This window comes from Mastigoproctus giganteus, chromosome 9 (assembly GCF_048544385.1).
Source record: "Mastigoproctus giganteus isolate SK-2022 chromosome 9, ASM4854438v1, whole genome shotgun sequence".
Classification (NCBI taxonomy): domain Eukaryota; kingdom Metazoa; phylum Arthropoda; class Arachnida; order Uropygi; family Thelyphonidae; genus Mastigoproctus; species Mastigoproctus giganteus.
Genome location: NC_143583.1, coordinates 192,640,822 through 192,657,283, shown reverse-complemented (window position 1 = coordinate 192,657,283; position 16,462 = coordinate 192,640,822). Strand labels below are relative to the sequence as shown.

Here is a 16,462-nt window from a genome sequence, read left to right as displayed (position 1 = left end):
CTGTTAACAAGCACAGAGCACATGAGCTTTGCACAATCTCTCCATGGCTGAATTGATTGACAAGGCTCTCAACATATGCTCCCTCCTATTGTGTGGTCAGAATTGCAGATACTTTCAAATTCAATCTTAACTCGCGACTTTTTCCCAACATTGCATTGCACTTGTTAAGTAAGCCCTCAGATCTCCTAGTCTTAATATCTTGAAACTATCCATTTTTGTAATGTGCAAGATATGTCGCACATGATTATAGCTTTTTATAGCCCTAGACACAGAAAACTTGTGCCAGTACAAACAACTATACAAAATTAAAATAGAGATGTAAATTACTCATGCACACAAAAAATAACTTTCAGGGCAATAAACAGATTAAAGTTTCACTTTGTCACAAAATGGACTGCATTGCAATATTTCCAATCTGACAAATAGATATTTATTTAAAGTATACCCAGTTTTTTTTATTTTTTTTTATTTTTTTTTTTATTTTATTTTATACTGGGTATACTTTAAATAAATATCTATTTGTTAAACTATGGACCCCAGTACTCCAGGCCCATTTGTCACTATTTCCAATCTGGCTGGCAATTCAATCATTCTCTTGTTGCTTACAGTAATGGTTAAAAGTCCTTTTTTTTTAACAGCAAAATCAAAGAACACACCTTTAAAGACATGCACTGTGAATTATAGATGTTTTTCAGACTGAAAATATGACAGAACATTAAAAAATTTTTCAATGGAGGCCTCTCAGGCTCCCAAATACCTGCTAATGCATAAAGTGTTTTGAGTGATTAATGCTCTTCCAGGGAGAACAGAGTACACTATTGGCAGGAATATCAAAAATTGCAAAGTGGTATAGTGAACAAGTTCTGGAAGCACTGTGATATGGAGGGGGTGCAAGTGTATTGCTCTTACTGATTGATTCCACCTAATGGTCTCAGTCTGGCTGCTGTCATCCACAGAATGGGCAATATCAATGAGCCCGGCTTTATCTGTCATCATCTGATTCCAAAGATTTATACTAGATTTATTTTTTAACATACTCATACCATTAAGGAACAAATTAGATCTCTTTTTATACTTATTAATTTTTAGGACAATATGTATTTATAGACATCTGTTCCTATACCACTCAAACTGATCTGCACGATTCCTCGACTTTTTTCACACTGATGTTCTTAAATTTATCAGTTCAATATTACACAAGGAGACAACCCTATTATAGTGCCAACCTCTTCTGTACTGATCAGTGTGTTGCATTTATCCACACTTCTTGTATCTTCAAAATTTTCTCAGTTGCAATCAATGCCCAGTTCAGAGACAATACAATACTTAAAATTTTCACAATTTAAAGTTTTAGGAGAAATTCTTTTGGTCTCTAACAAAAAACCCTTTTGTTAATTCTTTTACTAATATCAAAGTAATATACCTATGATTACTGGTTGTCATCCATCCACTGCATTCCAATCCTTAATCAAATAAAGGAATGAATGATTATATCAATGTATGAATCCCCAGATAATGGTCAGCAGTTGGTCCAGATCATTCAAGGCATTTCATCGAGAAGTAGATAGAAAGTACTCAAGATCTACTCCTCTGTCATCAGAGCCCCACCTAAAGTGGAGCCTGAATTAGAATCCATTGTCATTATGATGTTTCTGAAACACCAAGCATAAGACACCAAGCAAAAATATGTAAACAGTATAAGGATTAATGCAATCATAAAATTCACAGTAGAGAAGTGAAGTATATCAACCCAAGCTGCCCTATTACCTCACAACAAACACCAAGAGAATAACTTAAAGTCATTAATGTTATAATCAAATAAGTATTCCTGATGACAATAGCATCCTGGAGATTCTCTCCACTGCATAGAACCCCATATCTAGAAGTGTAACCTCTCACCCTGTGCTCAAACACACAGGGTTCCTGCACTGAAAGCAAATCCAGATTCTTGACTTCCATCTCTTTCATTGCTGCACAAGTCAAGAATCCAGATTCTTGACTTGTGCAGCAATACACCTTTGTCCATTTAGTATTAGTAATAGTAGTGGCAAATGATGCAAGAAAAAGGCTTACACAGCATTAGCAAAGCCTTAACCAATTCAATAAGATCTCCTCACAGGTGTCAAGTTTAGAGGTGCTGCATTTGCAGGACTCCTTCATGGTAGGAGTAATCTTTTGTGTCTTGGCTAATCTGGTTGCTCTTTTCTCTGCATCCATTCAGACAAATCTACATCCTGCTTAAAATCAGGCTTCCATGCAGTACTCAAGATGCAGCATAACCATTTCCTTATACAATGTATAATCCCCTGCTGGAAAAATTCTTGCATAACTATAATGATAGTAATCTAAGATAGAAACAAAACTGAGAAATGCTGTGGTAAATGAAAGGGCCATTACATTAGTAGAAAAATCTATTTCTGAATTACCTGATAGCCTGGAACCTTTTCCTCTTTTTGTCCGTCATTCCTAACAACATATAAGATATACAATTTGGGATCTGTCTTTTCCAGTGGATATAAAAGGAGCCTGATGTAATCAAATGAGAAAGGTAAGCAAATAAATTTTTAGTTTTGAGGTTGAATGACAATAAAAAGATCATAAACCTAAAATATAGGAACTAACCACCTCCCAACTACTTATGAGTTAATGGATGAGATTAATTAAAAAGAGATTTAAATATTAAAAACCGTTTAAAATATATGCTGTATACCCACTGGATTTTTTTTTTTTTTTTTTTAGATGAATAGTGTATACCTTCTGGTTTTTAAAAAAACAAATATTATAAAAATTAATTTCATTGACTGTCAGAAATTTTTCACATGCTGATTATAAAAATACAGAATATGTTGAAAAATCGCTTGTTTGATTAGATCTATGCAACCAAAGCGAATTCAATTAATAAGCCCAATACACACAGTATACTCTGCTTTTAGTAACATCCATAGAGTATACTTTCTTCTAATTTTACTATCACAGCACTGATTGGAAGGTAGTCTGATTAGTGTCACTGCTGAATCAATTTCCAGTTGATGACGAGTGGACTAGATGTGTTGGCTAAGTTCAGTTGTATGGTACTGTGTATTATGTGCTTGCTTGATAAAAATAGGTTCTGGTAATACACACGTTTGAGGCACCATATACACTGATGAGCCAAAACATTATGACCAGCAAGTCGTTATGCAAATCGAAGCAACTGCAGGTGAACTACGGCATGCGTGCAGGTCGAGACATGGTATAAAAAACACCTGACACTGAGCTCCATTAATCAGTGTTACTCTTGTTCTTCAGATGGGATAGGCAGCAGACTTAAGCGAGTTTGACAAAGGCCAAATTGTAATGGCCAGACAACTGGGTCAGAGCATATCCAAAATGGCATGGCTGGTGGGATGCTCACGGTCAGCCGTGGTTAGTACATACCGAAAGTGGTCTAAGAAGGGGAAACCCATTAACCGCTGGTGAGGTGTTGGACGAACCATGGCTCATCAATGCTCAACGTGAGCGAAGACTCTCCTGGATGGTATGTGCCAACAGAAGAACAATTTGCCAGTAATTGGAATGCTGGTGACAGGAGTAACGTGTCACAACACACAGTACATTGAACCCTGCTGAAAATGGGGCTGCGTAGCCACAAGCCACAGTTCACTGGTGACAGCACCTACAATGTGAAGCGAGCATCGAAACTGGACCTTGGGTGATTGGAAGGAAGTTACCTGGTCCAATGAATCACGATTCCTGTTCCACCAGGTACGTGTGCGTAGTTTACCTGGGAAAGTGATGGCGTCTGGATGCACCATGGGACGAAAACATGCTGGTGGAGGCAGTGTCATGCTTTGGATGATGTTCTTTTGGGATACCCTGGGTCCAGTCATCCATGTGCTGGGCACTCTGACATTTACCACCTACCTAAACATCATTGCTGACCAGGTACACCCTTTCATTCCAACCGTCTTCCCCTCTGGCTGTGCCATCTTTCAGCAGGATAATGCGCCATGCCACACTGCCCGGATTGTTCGAGACTGGTTTGCGGAACATGAAGAAGACTTCCAGGTATTGACCTGGTCTCCAAATTCCCCAGACATCAATCCCACTGAGCATCGGTTTGTGTTGGAATGGCAACTCCGATCTGTGGCGTCTCAACCACGGACCTCACAGGAGTTAAAAGGATTTACTGGTTACGTGTTGGTACCAGATACCACAAGGCACCTTTAGAAATCTTGTAGCATCCATGCCTCGCCAGGTGCGAGCTGTTTTGGCTACAAGTGGAGGACCAACTTCATATTAGGTAGATCATCATAATGTTTTGGCTCATCGGTGTAATCAGTTTTTAATATCCACATCAATTTTTAATTAATCTCATCCATTAACACTTAAGTTGGAAGTTAAGTTCAGTATTTTAGGCTTCTGATCATTTTATTGTCACTTCTAAATAAAATTAATATACTGAAGCTTCTAAATAATTTCAGTCATTATTATTTAAAAGATTAAATATTCATATCTAACACTGGTGTAAAATATATTTGTAAAAATTTGAAATTCAATGAATCTGAATAATGAATTTGACTGATAACCTCATAATTTACTCTCAGATATCTGACAGTCTGGCTAAACTTCTGAACCATGCTATGAATGAAAATATGAAGAAAACCCTGATGAAAACGATGATCATGTAGACTTTTCTTTATCATTGAAGCTGTTTAAGGTTTCTAACTCAGTTTCATGGTGTATAATATTGGAACTTCTGTCTTAATTAACTATACATACTTCACCATTAAAAGAGCATAAATGTATATATTTATATTTGCATTTGAACAGTAAAGATGCTATCAACATTTCATAGCCATTCAAGAGCTTAGAAAGAAAAGTGTTGGTGATTATTAGGCCTGCTAGGGAGAGGGTATCCTCATGGAACAAGCAAATAAATAGGCTTTGTTAATTAATAAGAATGAAAACCAGGGCATATATATTTATATGTACACCAATGATGAGTGACTTTTTTTGAGTGAAATTTGATGAATGTAAAATACAGTAAAATCTTGTTAATACAAACTCAGTTTATATGAAGCACATACCATTCCCCTGTGAGAGGATAGGCTTTCTGATGTAAATATATTCGTTTATTACAAAATTCAGTTAATATGTATTACAAAGTTCGTTTTCACCCTGTGAGAAATAAATACTGTTATTTTGTATGTTTAATACAAATCTTGGCACAGTTGTCCGATTATTGCCTCTGGTCACCCAGTTCCCTGCTTCCCGAAGGATGACACTGACTTGTTAGAAATTACTTTTGTGTAAACAAAACCAGTTTATGGTGGATATAACCTAAGTGCACTCTAAAAAACATCTTTGTGAAGGATGAGTTAAATTAACAAAAGAATAAAAACATGTTCCTAAAAACATCATTTTCCATGTTAAATTAACATGGCAAATGATGCAAGAAAGAAGGCTTAAGCCTTCTTTCTTGCATCATTTGCCACTACTATTACTAATACTAAATGGGCAAGGTGTATTGCTGCACAACAGATGGAAGTCAAGAACCTGGATTTTCTTTCAGTGCAGGAACCCTATATGTTTGAGCACAGGGTGAGAGGTTACCCTTCTAGATATTGGGTCCTATGCAGTGGAGAGAATGGTTGCTGATCATAACCAGTACCTTGTATTTATCGATGTTAAATCTCATTTTCCATTTCTCAGCCCTAAGTTCTAAGGGTCAACAAATGTCTTTAGTACATTTATTGATGCATGAAATCCATCTGTGGGGAGTTTAGTTATTATATGTGGGTGGACAAAGAAATAATAATTGTTGGATTTCTATTGGACCCATTTTAATGATGATAATTTGAATTGCTCTACAAATCTTTGTAAAATGTTATTAGTTATTATATGTGGGTGGACAAAGAAATAATAATTGTTGGATTTCTATTAGACCCATTTTAATGATGATAATTTGAATTGCTCTACAAATCTTTGTAAAATGCTCAAACCTAAAATTTCATGAAGATCCATATACTGGGAGTTGAATTATTACATGAGGAGAGAAGAAGAAGAAAAAAAAAGAAAGAAAGAAAAAAATAATTCTGGATTTCTATACAGGTAGCCCTCGTATAACGTGGACATCAAGTTCCTATAAAATGTCGTGTTGTGCGAAACCGTGTTATACGGGAGTAAGAAAAAGTACAAAATGGGAGGTTACTTTCCAAAAGCTAACAAAAACACCATTCTAGATTTTGTGTATCTTCTGCTCTTCATATAAAAGTCACTAATCTGGGTTTGTTTTCTTGATAAATCTTTGTGAATTTCACTGTATTGGAACTAAGCATTTTTGAAGCTCCCTTTTGAACTCTGGGCTCCTTTCATTCAAGAATCTGCATTCAAGAAATAAGATTCTAATTACTTGGCTAACTTTATGCCTTCCAGTATGTTTTCTAGTGTAAAATTTGGAAGTTTAGAATTTTCATCTGTGCTATCATCCTCTAAATTGATTTGGTTTTACCTCCAATGCCATTTCCACCAAATCCTTTCGCCAGCCTCTTTTTTCTACCAGTAATTCTTGAATGCCTTCAGTAATCATATCTTTTTTTATTTTTTTAGGAGCATCGGCAACTAAGGCCACATTACTCTGAGTAACATGGCCTTAGTTGAGTGTGTCCAGAGATCGATCTTCTGTTTTGCTGGATGAAAAACCAGTGTTTTCAGCAGAAAAAACCATGCTATCCATGCTGACTAACTCAGCCACATTGTGGGAAATACCCATAAAAATTCCTCCCATCATCGACGGGATTCGAACTAAGATCTTTTCAACCCGGTGTGTAGTGGAGGGCGATTCTATCAACTGTGTTACCTAGGAGGGCTTCAGTAGTCATATCATCAAAACCTTCCCTTCCTACCAATGTAGCAAGTTCCATTATCACACTGATTCTGTCAGTTCGAACATATTTCCTGAATGAACTGACTCTAGCCATACATTTTTCCACACGCATTTAGCATTGACAGTTTTCCTTCTTTCAGTAAAACTATGATTCTGATACAGTCCGCAATTGAGAAATGTTTCCATGCCTCCATTACTTCAATAGATTTGGAATCAATTTTTTCCAAAATCCATTGTAACGATTTACTGATCTAATGAGTTTTAAAGGTGGATATACTGCCTTAATCTAATGGCTGAATGAAAGAAGTTGTATTAATCTAGTATAACTGTGGTGGTAGGAACATAACTTCAATGTTTGGATGACTTAAATCTTTTGGATGGCCTGGTGTGCTATCCAATAGTAATAAAACTTTGAAATCTAGATTTTTCCACAAGTTCAATAGCACAGAATGTAACACAGGGATTTAACAAAAAAAATAAAAAAATACAGGGATTTCTCAATAATTTTTTTTTGACTAGCGAGCCAACAGCAGCGATTCAAAAAGAGTTGAATTGTCGAAAAATTACATCCAACATAATAGCAAGGTTTCCCCCACACAAAAGCTCAAAAACACCCTGTTATGCAAGGTTTATTTACCGAAATTCTCTAAACGTATTATATAAGTACCATGTTGTGTGAAGATTGCCGCAATTTATCAATCGTGTTAGAGCGAAACAATGTTGTGGAAGTACAGTTTTATATGGGGGTTGCTGTATTTCTATTCATCCAATTTTAATTAAATTTGGAATGACAAATTTTTTTTATAAACCCGAATAATAAATTTTGTGAAAATCTGTCCAGTGGGAGTCGAGTTTTACATGCAAGCAGATGGAGAAGCATGGTAAAGCCAATAAGTACATTAGGCATATTTGCACCTATCATCTTCTATATGCAAATGCATCTAAAAATGGTCCTTTTTTCTGAACCATCAATATTCCTTTCCCTTATCTGTGCAGTTTCACTAATAATGCATGATATTTTGGTTCTTTCAAAACTTTTTTTTTTTTTTTTTTTGCTATCGGGAAACATTTTCTGAAGAACATGACAGCACAAATCAGAGGATGATTACATTCTATGACAAAATATGCAAATAAATATTCAGGACATTAGCATTAGTAGAGGCATATGATGCAAGAAAGCAAGCTTATACAGCATCAGCCAAAAAAAAAAAAAAAAAAAAAAACAACTTCCACTTCCACTTCACCCCTCCATTCATTCGAAATACCTGTCCAGCTGAGCCTTAAATTTATTTAGGCTATCAACTTCCACAACAAGGGATGGAAGTCTGTTCCACCAACCAACTATCCGCTGGCTAAAGGCAAATTTCCACACATCTATCCTACATCTGTCTTTCCTCAATTTGAATTTATGCTCTCTCAGGTGATTATTCTGAGCAAGAGGAAGAATCCCACTGGCATTGAGCATACTCAAATCATTCAAGGCTTTATACACCTCTATCAGATCACCTCACCGGTGCCTAGTCTCCAGACACTGTAATTTGCAAAACTTAAGCTTTTCTTTGTAAGAGCAACCCTTTGTTCCATTCACTAATCTTGTTGCCCTTCTCTGTACTTGTTCCAACAGCTCTACATCCTTCTTGAAATGAAGCTTCTAGACCTGTATACAGTACTCAAGGTGTGGCCTGACCATTGCCTTATACAAGGGAATAATCACCTCCTTATCCCTGCTAGAAAAATTCCTGTATATCATTGACAAGACACCATGAGCTATTCTTGCAGCTCATCTGCACTGCTCAGAGAACTTCATATCTGCCTGCACAATTACCCCCAGGTCCTTTTCATTCTCTAGCACTGTCAGTGTAGTACCACAGAGTTGATATGTTGCTCTGGGGTTACTGTTTCCCATATGTAGTACTTTACATTTGTCACCTCTCAGCCCATCTGCTCAACCTTTCCAGATCCTGTTGCAGCAGTATACTGTCAGTAGTGTCCTTAACAACCTTGCCAACCTTTGTATCGTCTGCAAACTCTGACATTAAGCTTGATTTACCATCATCAATATCATTTATAAATACAGAAAATAACAATGGACCCAACACTGAACCCTGAGGGACTCCACTAATAATATTAATTAACATAGAGTTCAGAAAGAAACATGTAGTATAACAAATAACCACAAGCAAAAAAAAAAAAAAAAAGTGACTTCACCAGGCCACCTAGTGATTGGAAAATGTTGAGTGATAGTAAAATTAAGTTTATAATTTTCAGCCAGGGATTTGAACTTTCAGAAATTGTAGTTACACAGATGTAGCTGACGAGTGTGCAAAGGTTTCACCTAGGGGTATTGGCAATTTTGTTCATAGTGGTTAAGTTTTGCTCATGCCATTGCATTATTGGAGTTGGTATTGCTAGAGATTTGCCATTAAGTTGTCTGATTTTATTCCATATTAACCAATCATCAGTATTAGAAAAAACGGCCTTGAGTGCTAGGGAAAATCACGTTAAAATAAATATTGCATCAAATCAACAAAAGGTTAAAATACAATAGAATTTATTAAAATAATTAAAATATAGGAAAACCAATAAGTTATTATACAAAAACTATAAGATAAATATATTAAAATCAATATACAAAATGTTAAACTAATTATACAAAGAGGATAAAAACAATAAATAAATACACAGAGAAAATAAAAGCAATAAAAATAAATATATCAAGTAGTTTTTGAGGCAGTGTGCCTTTTATCAACATGGACAAAATACACAGGACCAAGTCATTATATTATACAGAGGCAAAGCCTTATGCATGCACTCACATCAATCAGGTGTGTGGATTGTGTTCGGCAAAAAGAAAAGGAAGGAAAAAAAAACGGAAAGTGAGAGGAGAGAGAAAGGGAAGGAAACAAAAAAAGAAAGGAAGAGAACATTTAATTGCCAGACTCTGCAGAAACGGTGAGACACACAAGAATTGCGATTAATGATGGAATCCACCACAACTATATAGAGAGTCTCCAACACAAGTGATAGTGAGAATCATGGGCGTAATCTAAATGAATTAATAACTGAAATATTAGATCACACCCATGATTCTCATCACCTCTCATGATTGGAGGTACTCCATATAGTTATGGCAGTTTTTGCCATTAATTGCAATGCTGGGGCTCAACATCCTAATAATGAGGCATATTAGCTTGTAACATAAGAGATGGCGAGTAAACGATATGGCTATGTGCCACACTGTTTCCACCGTCTAACAGTTAAATGTCCTCTTCTTTCTTTCTTTCTTTCTTTCCTTCCTTCCTTTTCTGTTTCTTTTCCTCCTTCCCTTTTTTGGCATCTAAGATTTGCACCTGGTTGAAGTCACTGCATGCATAAGGCTTTGATCCTGCATAATAAAACAACTCTGTGTCGTGTATCTTGTTCAAGTTGATATAGAGGCACATTGCCTCAAAAACCACTTGATATATTTATTTTTATCGCTTTATTTTCTCAGTGTATTTATTTATCGTTTTTATCCTCTCTTTGTATAAATAGTTTAATATTTTGTTTATCCTGTACTTTAATTATTTTAATAAATTTATTGTATTTTAACTGTTTCGTCAGTTGCTACAATATTTAATTTAATATGGTTCAGCATTTTTATTGATGGTGGAAGCAAAGTGCATCCAAGGTTCTTTTTTGCTTTTTTGTCAAATGTAATCGGACTTTTGATCTAGTTTCTTTTTTGTAACTAATAAGGTTCTCAGTGGTAGGATGTTTCCAGAAGAGATTTTAGGCCCTATACTTCTCGTTTCTGGCTTTGCTGCATTCCATCAGAAGGAACAGTGCGCCTACAATGGCTACAGGTAGACTGTGGATCAAAGCTTTGGTCACTGCTACACCTCGTTTGCCACATCATCTATAGATTGAGAGGACATAACCCGCTCAGTCAGTATGACAAGATTTACATACTTTATCCAGTCGCATTCTGAAACTTATGCTTCATTTAAGTTTTAACAAGTAGGATCATTGTTAGTAGTTTGCAGATTATACGAAAATGATCACTGTTAAGTGAATATCATCACTAATTAAAAAAATCAAATATAGATTGTGAACATATAGACAAGTCAAGTGCTGAGCTAGTTTTTGTTGCGAAATGTATAATATCTATGGGCACTAGTTTTTGCTTGTCAAAATTTTATCATTTGTCCTCATGACAGGATCCCCACAGAGGATGGTATCCATTCATGTCCCCCCCAATGATGCAAAAGGGGATTGTGTCTGAGTGATAAGGTTTATAAGGTTCTCATAAGCAATATTACTCTCCAGAGAAAGATATAAAGAGACTAACATTAATGTAAAATGGATTATAATTCTTACTGCTATGGCTACCAAAGGTGTTCGCAGAGAATATGCTGAGATGGTAGTACTCTAGAATCAATAAGAATTGCTACTCCTCCATTAGGTAGTGGTGCAATCTTTTCTATAAGGTGATGTAGCCTTTTATTGTGATGTCTATCTTTGAAGTCAGGTTTGTTTCCTGAAGACACATACCTCCAGTATGGACTGATCAAGCAGGTTACAGATGTAATCTATACTACTACAATTTAATTGCATTAGTGTGTGCATTATTCAGTTTTAGGATTTATTCAGCATTTGTTTCCAAGATATGGTTTGTGCCAATCAAATTTTGCCTTCTCTTATTTTGGGAAAAAATAGGACTAGTCCACATCGTCCTCAGGGTGTATTTTTGGAATTTTATCTTATTGAACTGTGATGTCATTGTTATCCATATTTTCTGTCAGAGGCAGTGTCTTGCTACTTATATTAAGGCATTTGGATTTTGGAATAAGCTGAAATATTGAGGCTGCATCTAGTGGAAATGTGATTGGAGAATCGGTAGCTTGACTGGAGACGGACATAAGTGGATACTGTTCAGGATATGGCTGAGCCTAATCTGCTATGGATATATTCAGAGAGAAGACGACTGTTTGAATAGATACCATTTCCTACTTCAGTCATTGAAGAGGACCTTGTACAGGAATACTTAATTGCAGTTAATTGTAGTTAATGCAACTTGCTGTTTTGCTTCTTGGTAGGAAATTTTACATTCAGTTTTGTACTGTTAGATAATTTTTTTTTTTTCTCTTTTCCAGATATCACAATCTTTTGAATACATCAGACAGTCACCTTTGCAATTTGGAGATTTAAGGGATTTTGTGGGACATGCTGTGTGAATATGTAAGTTCAGATTCACAGGAGGCACAAATCATGGATCCCCTGCAGGATTGCTCATACTTTTGATATTTAAAACACTTAAATTGAATTTAGTATGTAAAATATTACTTTTACAGTTTAGCATTAGCAGAGGCATATGATGCAAGAAAGAAAGCTTATGTGCAGCATCAGCCAAAAAAAAAAAAAAAAAACACACTCCCATTTCACCCCTCCGTTCATTCCAAATACCTGTCCAGCTCAGCCTTAAATTTATTTAGGCTATCAACTTCCACAACAAGGGATGGAAGTCTGTTCCACCAACTACCTGGCTAAAAGAAATTTCCACACATCTATTCTACATCTGTCTTTCCTCAATTTGAATTTATGCCCTCTCCGGTGATTATTCTGAGCAAGAGGAAGAATCCCATCAGCATTGATCATGCTCAAACAATTCAAGGCTTTATACACCTCTATCAGATCACCTCGCCGGTGCCTAGTCTCCAGACACTGTAATTTTCAAAATTTAAACCTTTCTTCGTAAGAGCAACCCTTTATTCCATTCACAAATCTTGTTGCCCTTCTCTGTACTCGTTCCAGCAGCTCTACATCCTTCTTGAAATGAGGCCTCCAGATCTGTATACAGTACTCAAGGTGTGGCCTGACCATTGCCTTATACAAGGGGATAATCACCTCCTTATCCCTGCTAGAAAAATTCCTGTATATCATTGACAAGACATCATGAGCTACTCTTTCAGCCCGTCTACACTGCTCAAAAAACTTCATATCTGCCTGCACAATTACCCCCAGGTCCTTTTCATTCTCTAGCACTGTCAGTGTAGTACCACAGAGTTGATACATTGCTCTGGGGTTACCGTTTCCCATATGTAGTACTTTACATTTGTCAATGTTAAACTTCATTTGCCACCTCTCAGCACATCTGCTCAACCTTTCCAGATCCTGTTGCAGCAGTATACTGTCAGTAGTGTCCTTAACAGCCCTGCCAACCTTTGTATCATCTGCAAACTTGGACATTAAACTTGATATCCCATCATCAGTATAATTCATAAACACCGAAAACAACAATGGACCCAACACTGAACCCTGAGGGACTCCACTAATAACATTAGTCCATAATGAGCAGTGTCCATTGATTACCACTCTCTGTCTTCTCCTCCTCAACCATCCCTTTATTCATAGCAGCAATTTGTCTCCAATGCCACACTGCTCCAATTTGTGCAGCAGTCTTCCATGTGCAACAGTATGAAAAGCCTTTCTAAGATCAAAGTTTAAGTAGCCTGCCTTCACTGTTTCCAGTGAATTAAGTGAATTGAAAATCAGTATAACTTTACTAGCCGGTATGAATGAGCCATGTCATTTGGTCAGGAATCTCTTGGCCTGAATGCACTTTTATCTTGCAGCTCTTGAGAAATTTCATCATCAGTTACACTATACTATCATCAGTGACTCTGATACTATGCCATTTGAAGTATTCAGGGTGGCATGGGGAAGAACTTAACTGAGATTCCTCTGAAAGTGGTCATCCAGAGTAATCATTCTGAGTATCTCACATTTGTAGTTTCAATTAACAAATCTCCAGATTTTAGACGTTGATCCTTTATAAGTGAGCCAGCAGCATTTTCTAAACATTTCTGTATTAGGAATGGAGAAAGCTTGCTGAAGTTGGTGTGTTAGAGCAGTAGTTCTAAACTTTTTGCCTCTTGTGTCCCACCTACCACCTCCCCAAGAACCATTTTTCCCACCATTGTAAAGAGAAAACCTCACTTTTTATAACTGATGTATTTTTACATTTATAAGTATAGATTTTTTAAGGATTTAATAATTGTAATAATAACTTAAAATAATGTTTCTGCATAAATTATTAGTGAAAAACAAATGACAAATTACAATTTTTTTATTAATGAGAAACCTGGGATTGTGCCTCATTGATAAGAATATCAATTTTATCAATTCTTGACGTAATGAAAAAAACAGCAAGTTGAAGCCTAGATTCAAGTTAATAACAATAATAATAATTTATTTATCCCTATTTATGTTACACTTTTTTGGGAGATAACAGCAAAATGGGAGGGAGAACACATAAGCCAATGGCTTTTTAGGGGGTGTTCCCTTAACACCCCCTAAAGTTGGAGATGGTTTCTTAACTTAATTTTTAGCATTTGCCATGGCAAGAGGAAACCCATCTCACAAAGATAGTTTGAAGAAAATGGTACAAGTTTCTTAACAGTTTTCTCACTAAGTTGTCCACATTCTTGTTTAATTTCAAGCCAGAATGTTTTCAAAGGCAAATGCTTAAATACAGCATTAGTAGAGGCAAATGATGCAAGAAAGCAAGCTTATGCAGCATCAGCCAAAAAAACAACTTCCAGTTCACCCCTCTGTTCGTTCGAAATACCTGTCCAGCTGAGCCTTAAATTTATTTAGGCTATCAACTTCCACAACAAGGGATGGAAGTCTGTTCCACCAGCCAACTACCCGCTGGCTAAAGGCAAATTTCCACACATCTATCCTATCTGTCTTTCCTCAATTTGAATTTATGCCCTCTCAGGTGATTATTCTGAGCAAGAGGAAGAATCCCATCAGCATTGAGCATGCTCAAACCATTCTAGGCTTTATACACCTCAAAGCTTTTAATGTTGGATCACTTACTAATTCAATGAGGCTATCTTGCTCTGAAACTGATCATTTATAATGTGGAACTCTTCTGAGCTTTTCATTTTTGTTGGCATACTAGAAACCATTAAAACATCCTAAATTATTTCCTCTTCATAGATACATCTAACATATGCCATTAAAATGGCACTGTTTGAAATATCCAAGGATTCATCTAACTGAAGAGAGAAAAGTTTTGATTTTTTTCAGATGGAAAATGAGTTGAACTTCGATATTACTAGCCATCCTTTGAATGTAACACTTAACTGTATTGTTTGAGAGTGGGATTGCAGCAATCTTATTTGCAGCTTTATTGTCAAAAACCTCTCTGAAGGCATCTGTCATTGCTGATTTTATCAATGTTTCTCTTATTGTGTATGGCTCTTTGCATTTAGCAATTCGCAAAGAGACTAAATAGGATGCCCAAGGGGCAGCAGAACCAACATTTTAAAAAAGGTTTTTTTTTTTTTTTTTGTTGAGTTTTCATTGCTGAATTAAGTCATTGGAAATAATACTCAACGTTCAATCCTTCATTGCTTAATGTTTCTCCACAAATAAAACAGATGCATCATCAATTCCTCTCTTTGAAAATCTATACGAAATGTATCTTTTGTTATACTTTCTTTAACAGTCTTTTTCTGTCTTTTCTCTGCAGGAATCCATCCTTTGGAACTTGTTTCCAAAGAGATGAATCCAAATCTTTTTAAGTCCTTGCTTATTTTTTTTTATTTTTACTCTCCAAATCATTTTGATTCTGAGGCTAAAAAATGAAACTATGGAGCAATAAGTGAAAATGAAATTGGATTTACAGAGTTAATTGTAATTATTATTACTGCCATTACAATCAAAATTAAGGTGTATTCTGAGGTACTCTAAATTATTAAATACTTTGTCTTCGTCATTTCGTTTATTTTTTAAGGAATACTAAGAAGTGCAGCTGGCCAATACATATAATATTACTTTGTATTTAGTACAACTTTAAAGATATCTATAAGTGAATAAATACTTATAGTAACAAATAATTACAATTGGAGAGTAATGCATTGTATTGCATTATGGCATATTGGAATGAAAGAACACAATGCAAAAGTATGTACTTCTTCCATTCTAGGCAAAATAAGAATGTTCACCAAGATCGTTCACATTACTAAATGAGAATGCAACAGAGAGCTGGGAGGAAAAGAGTACAATAGGCAATATATATATATTTTTTTTCATGATGCTTAAGCATGTTGAACTCAGAAAAAGAAATTGAAAGGTACAGCCAAGCCTCACATAATACGAGTTCCATTAACACGATTTTCAGTTACCACTATTTTAAAAAATGATACCACTTTTCACTTTACATGATGCAAATTTCCAGTTAACACGATAATTTTTTATGTGATAGTTGAAAAAGATTTGAATTGCGGGCTAAGCTTACCGTGCATCATATGGGCAATAAACAAGCGTTTGCCCACTACCTGCCTCAGTGTGTTCCATCAACCATTGGAAGAAGACATGTTAGTTGTTTGTCTCCCACTAATAAAGTCACGTGCAGACTTGCATTTAAAAATTAGAATTTTTAAATGCAAAAAAAAAAATTTTAATTTTTAAATGAGCCAAATGAAAATGTTACCGCAAAGGCAATAATGGTAAAAGAACTAGATGAAATCTTTCGTATTGCAGAAAACCTCAAACAAAAGGTTTGAAGTTCTCTTCGATATTTTCTCTGTGATATTTATTTCG

At 35.8% G+C, this 16,462-nt stretch overlaps 1 protein-coding gene across 1 annotated transcript in view; it reads right to left on the bottom strand.

The window, feature by feature from the left end:
- Nucleotides 1-16,462, bottom strand: part of LOC150080982 (nephrocystin-4-like) — a 470,434-nt gene that overhangs the window by 219,413 nt on the left and 234,559 nt on the right. Inside the window, exon 15 of the mRNA XM_090380874.1 lies at nt 2,427-2,526. Coding sequence (XP_090237000.1) covers nt 2,427-2,526 — 100 coding nt within the window. The remainder of the gene's footprint in view (nt 1-2,426; nt 2,527-16,462) is intronic.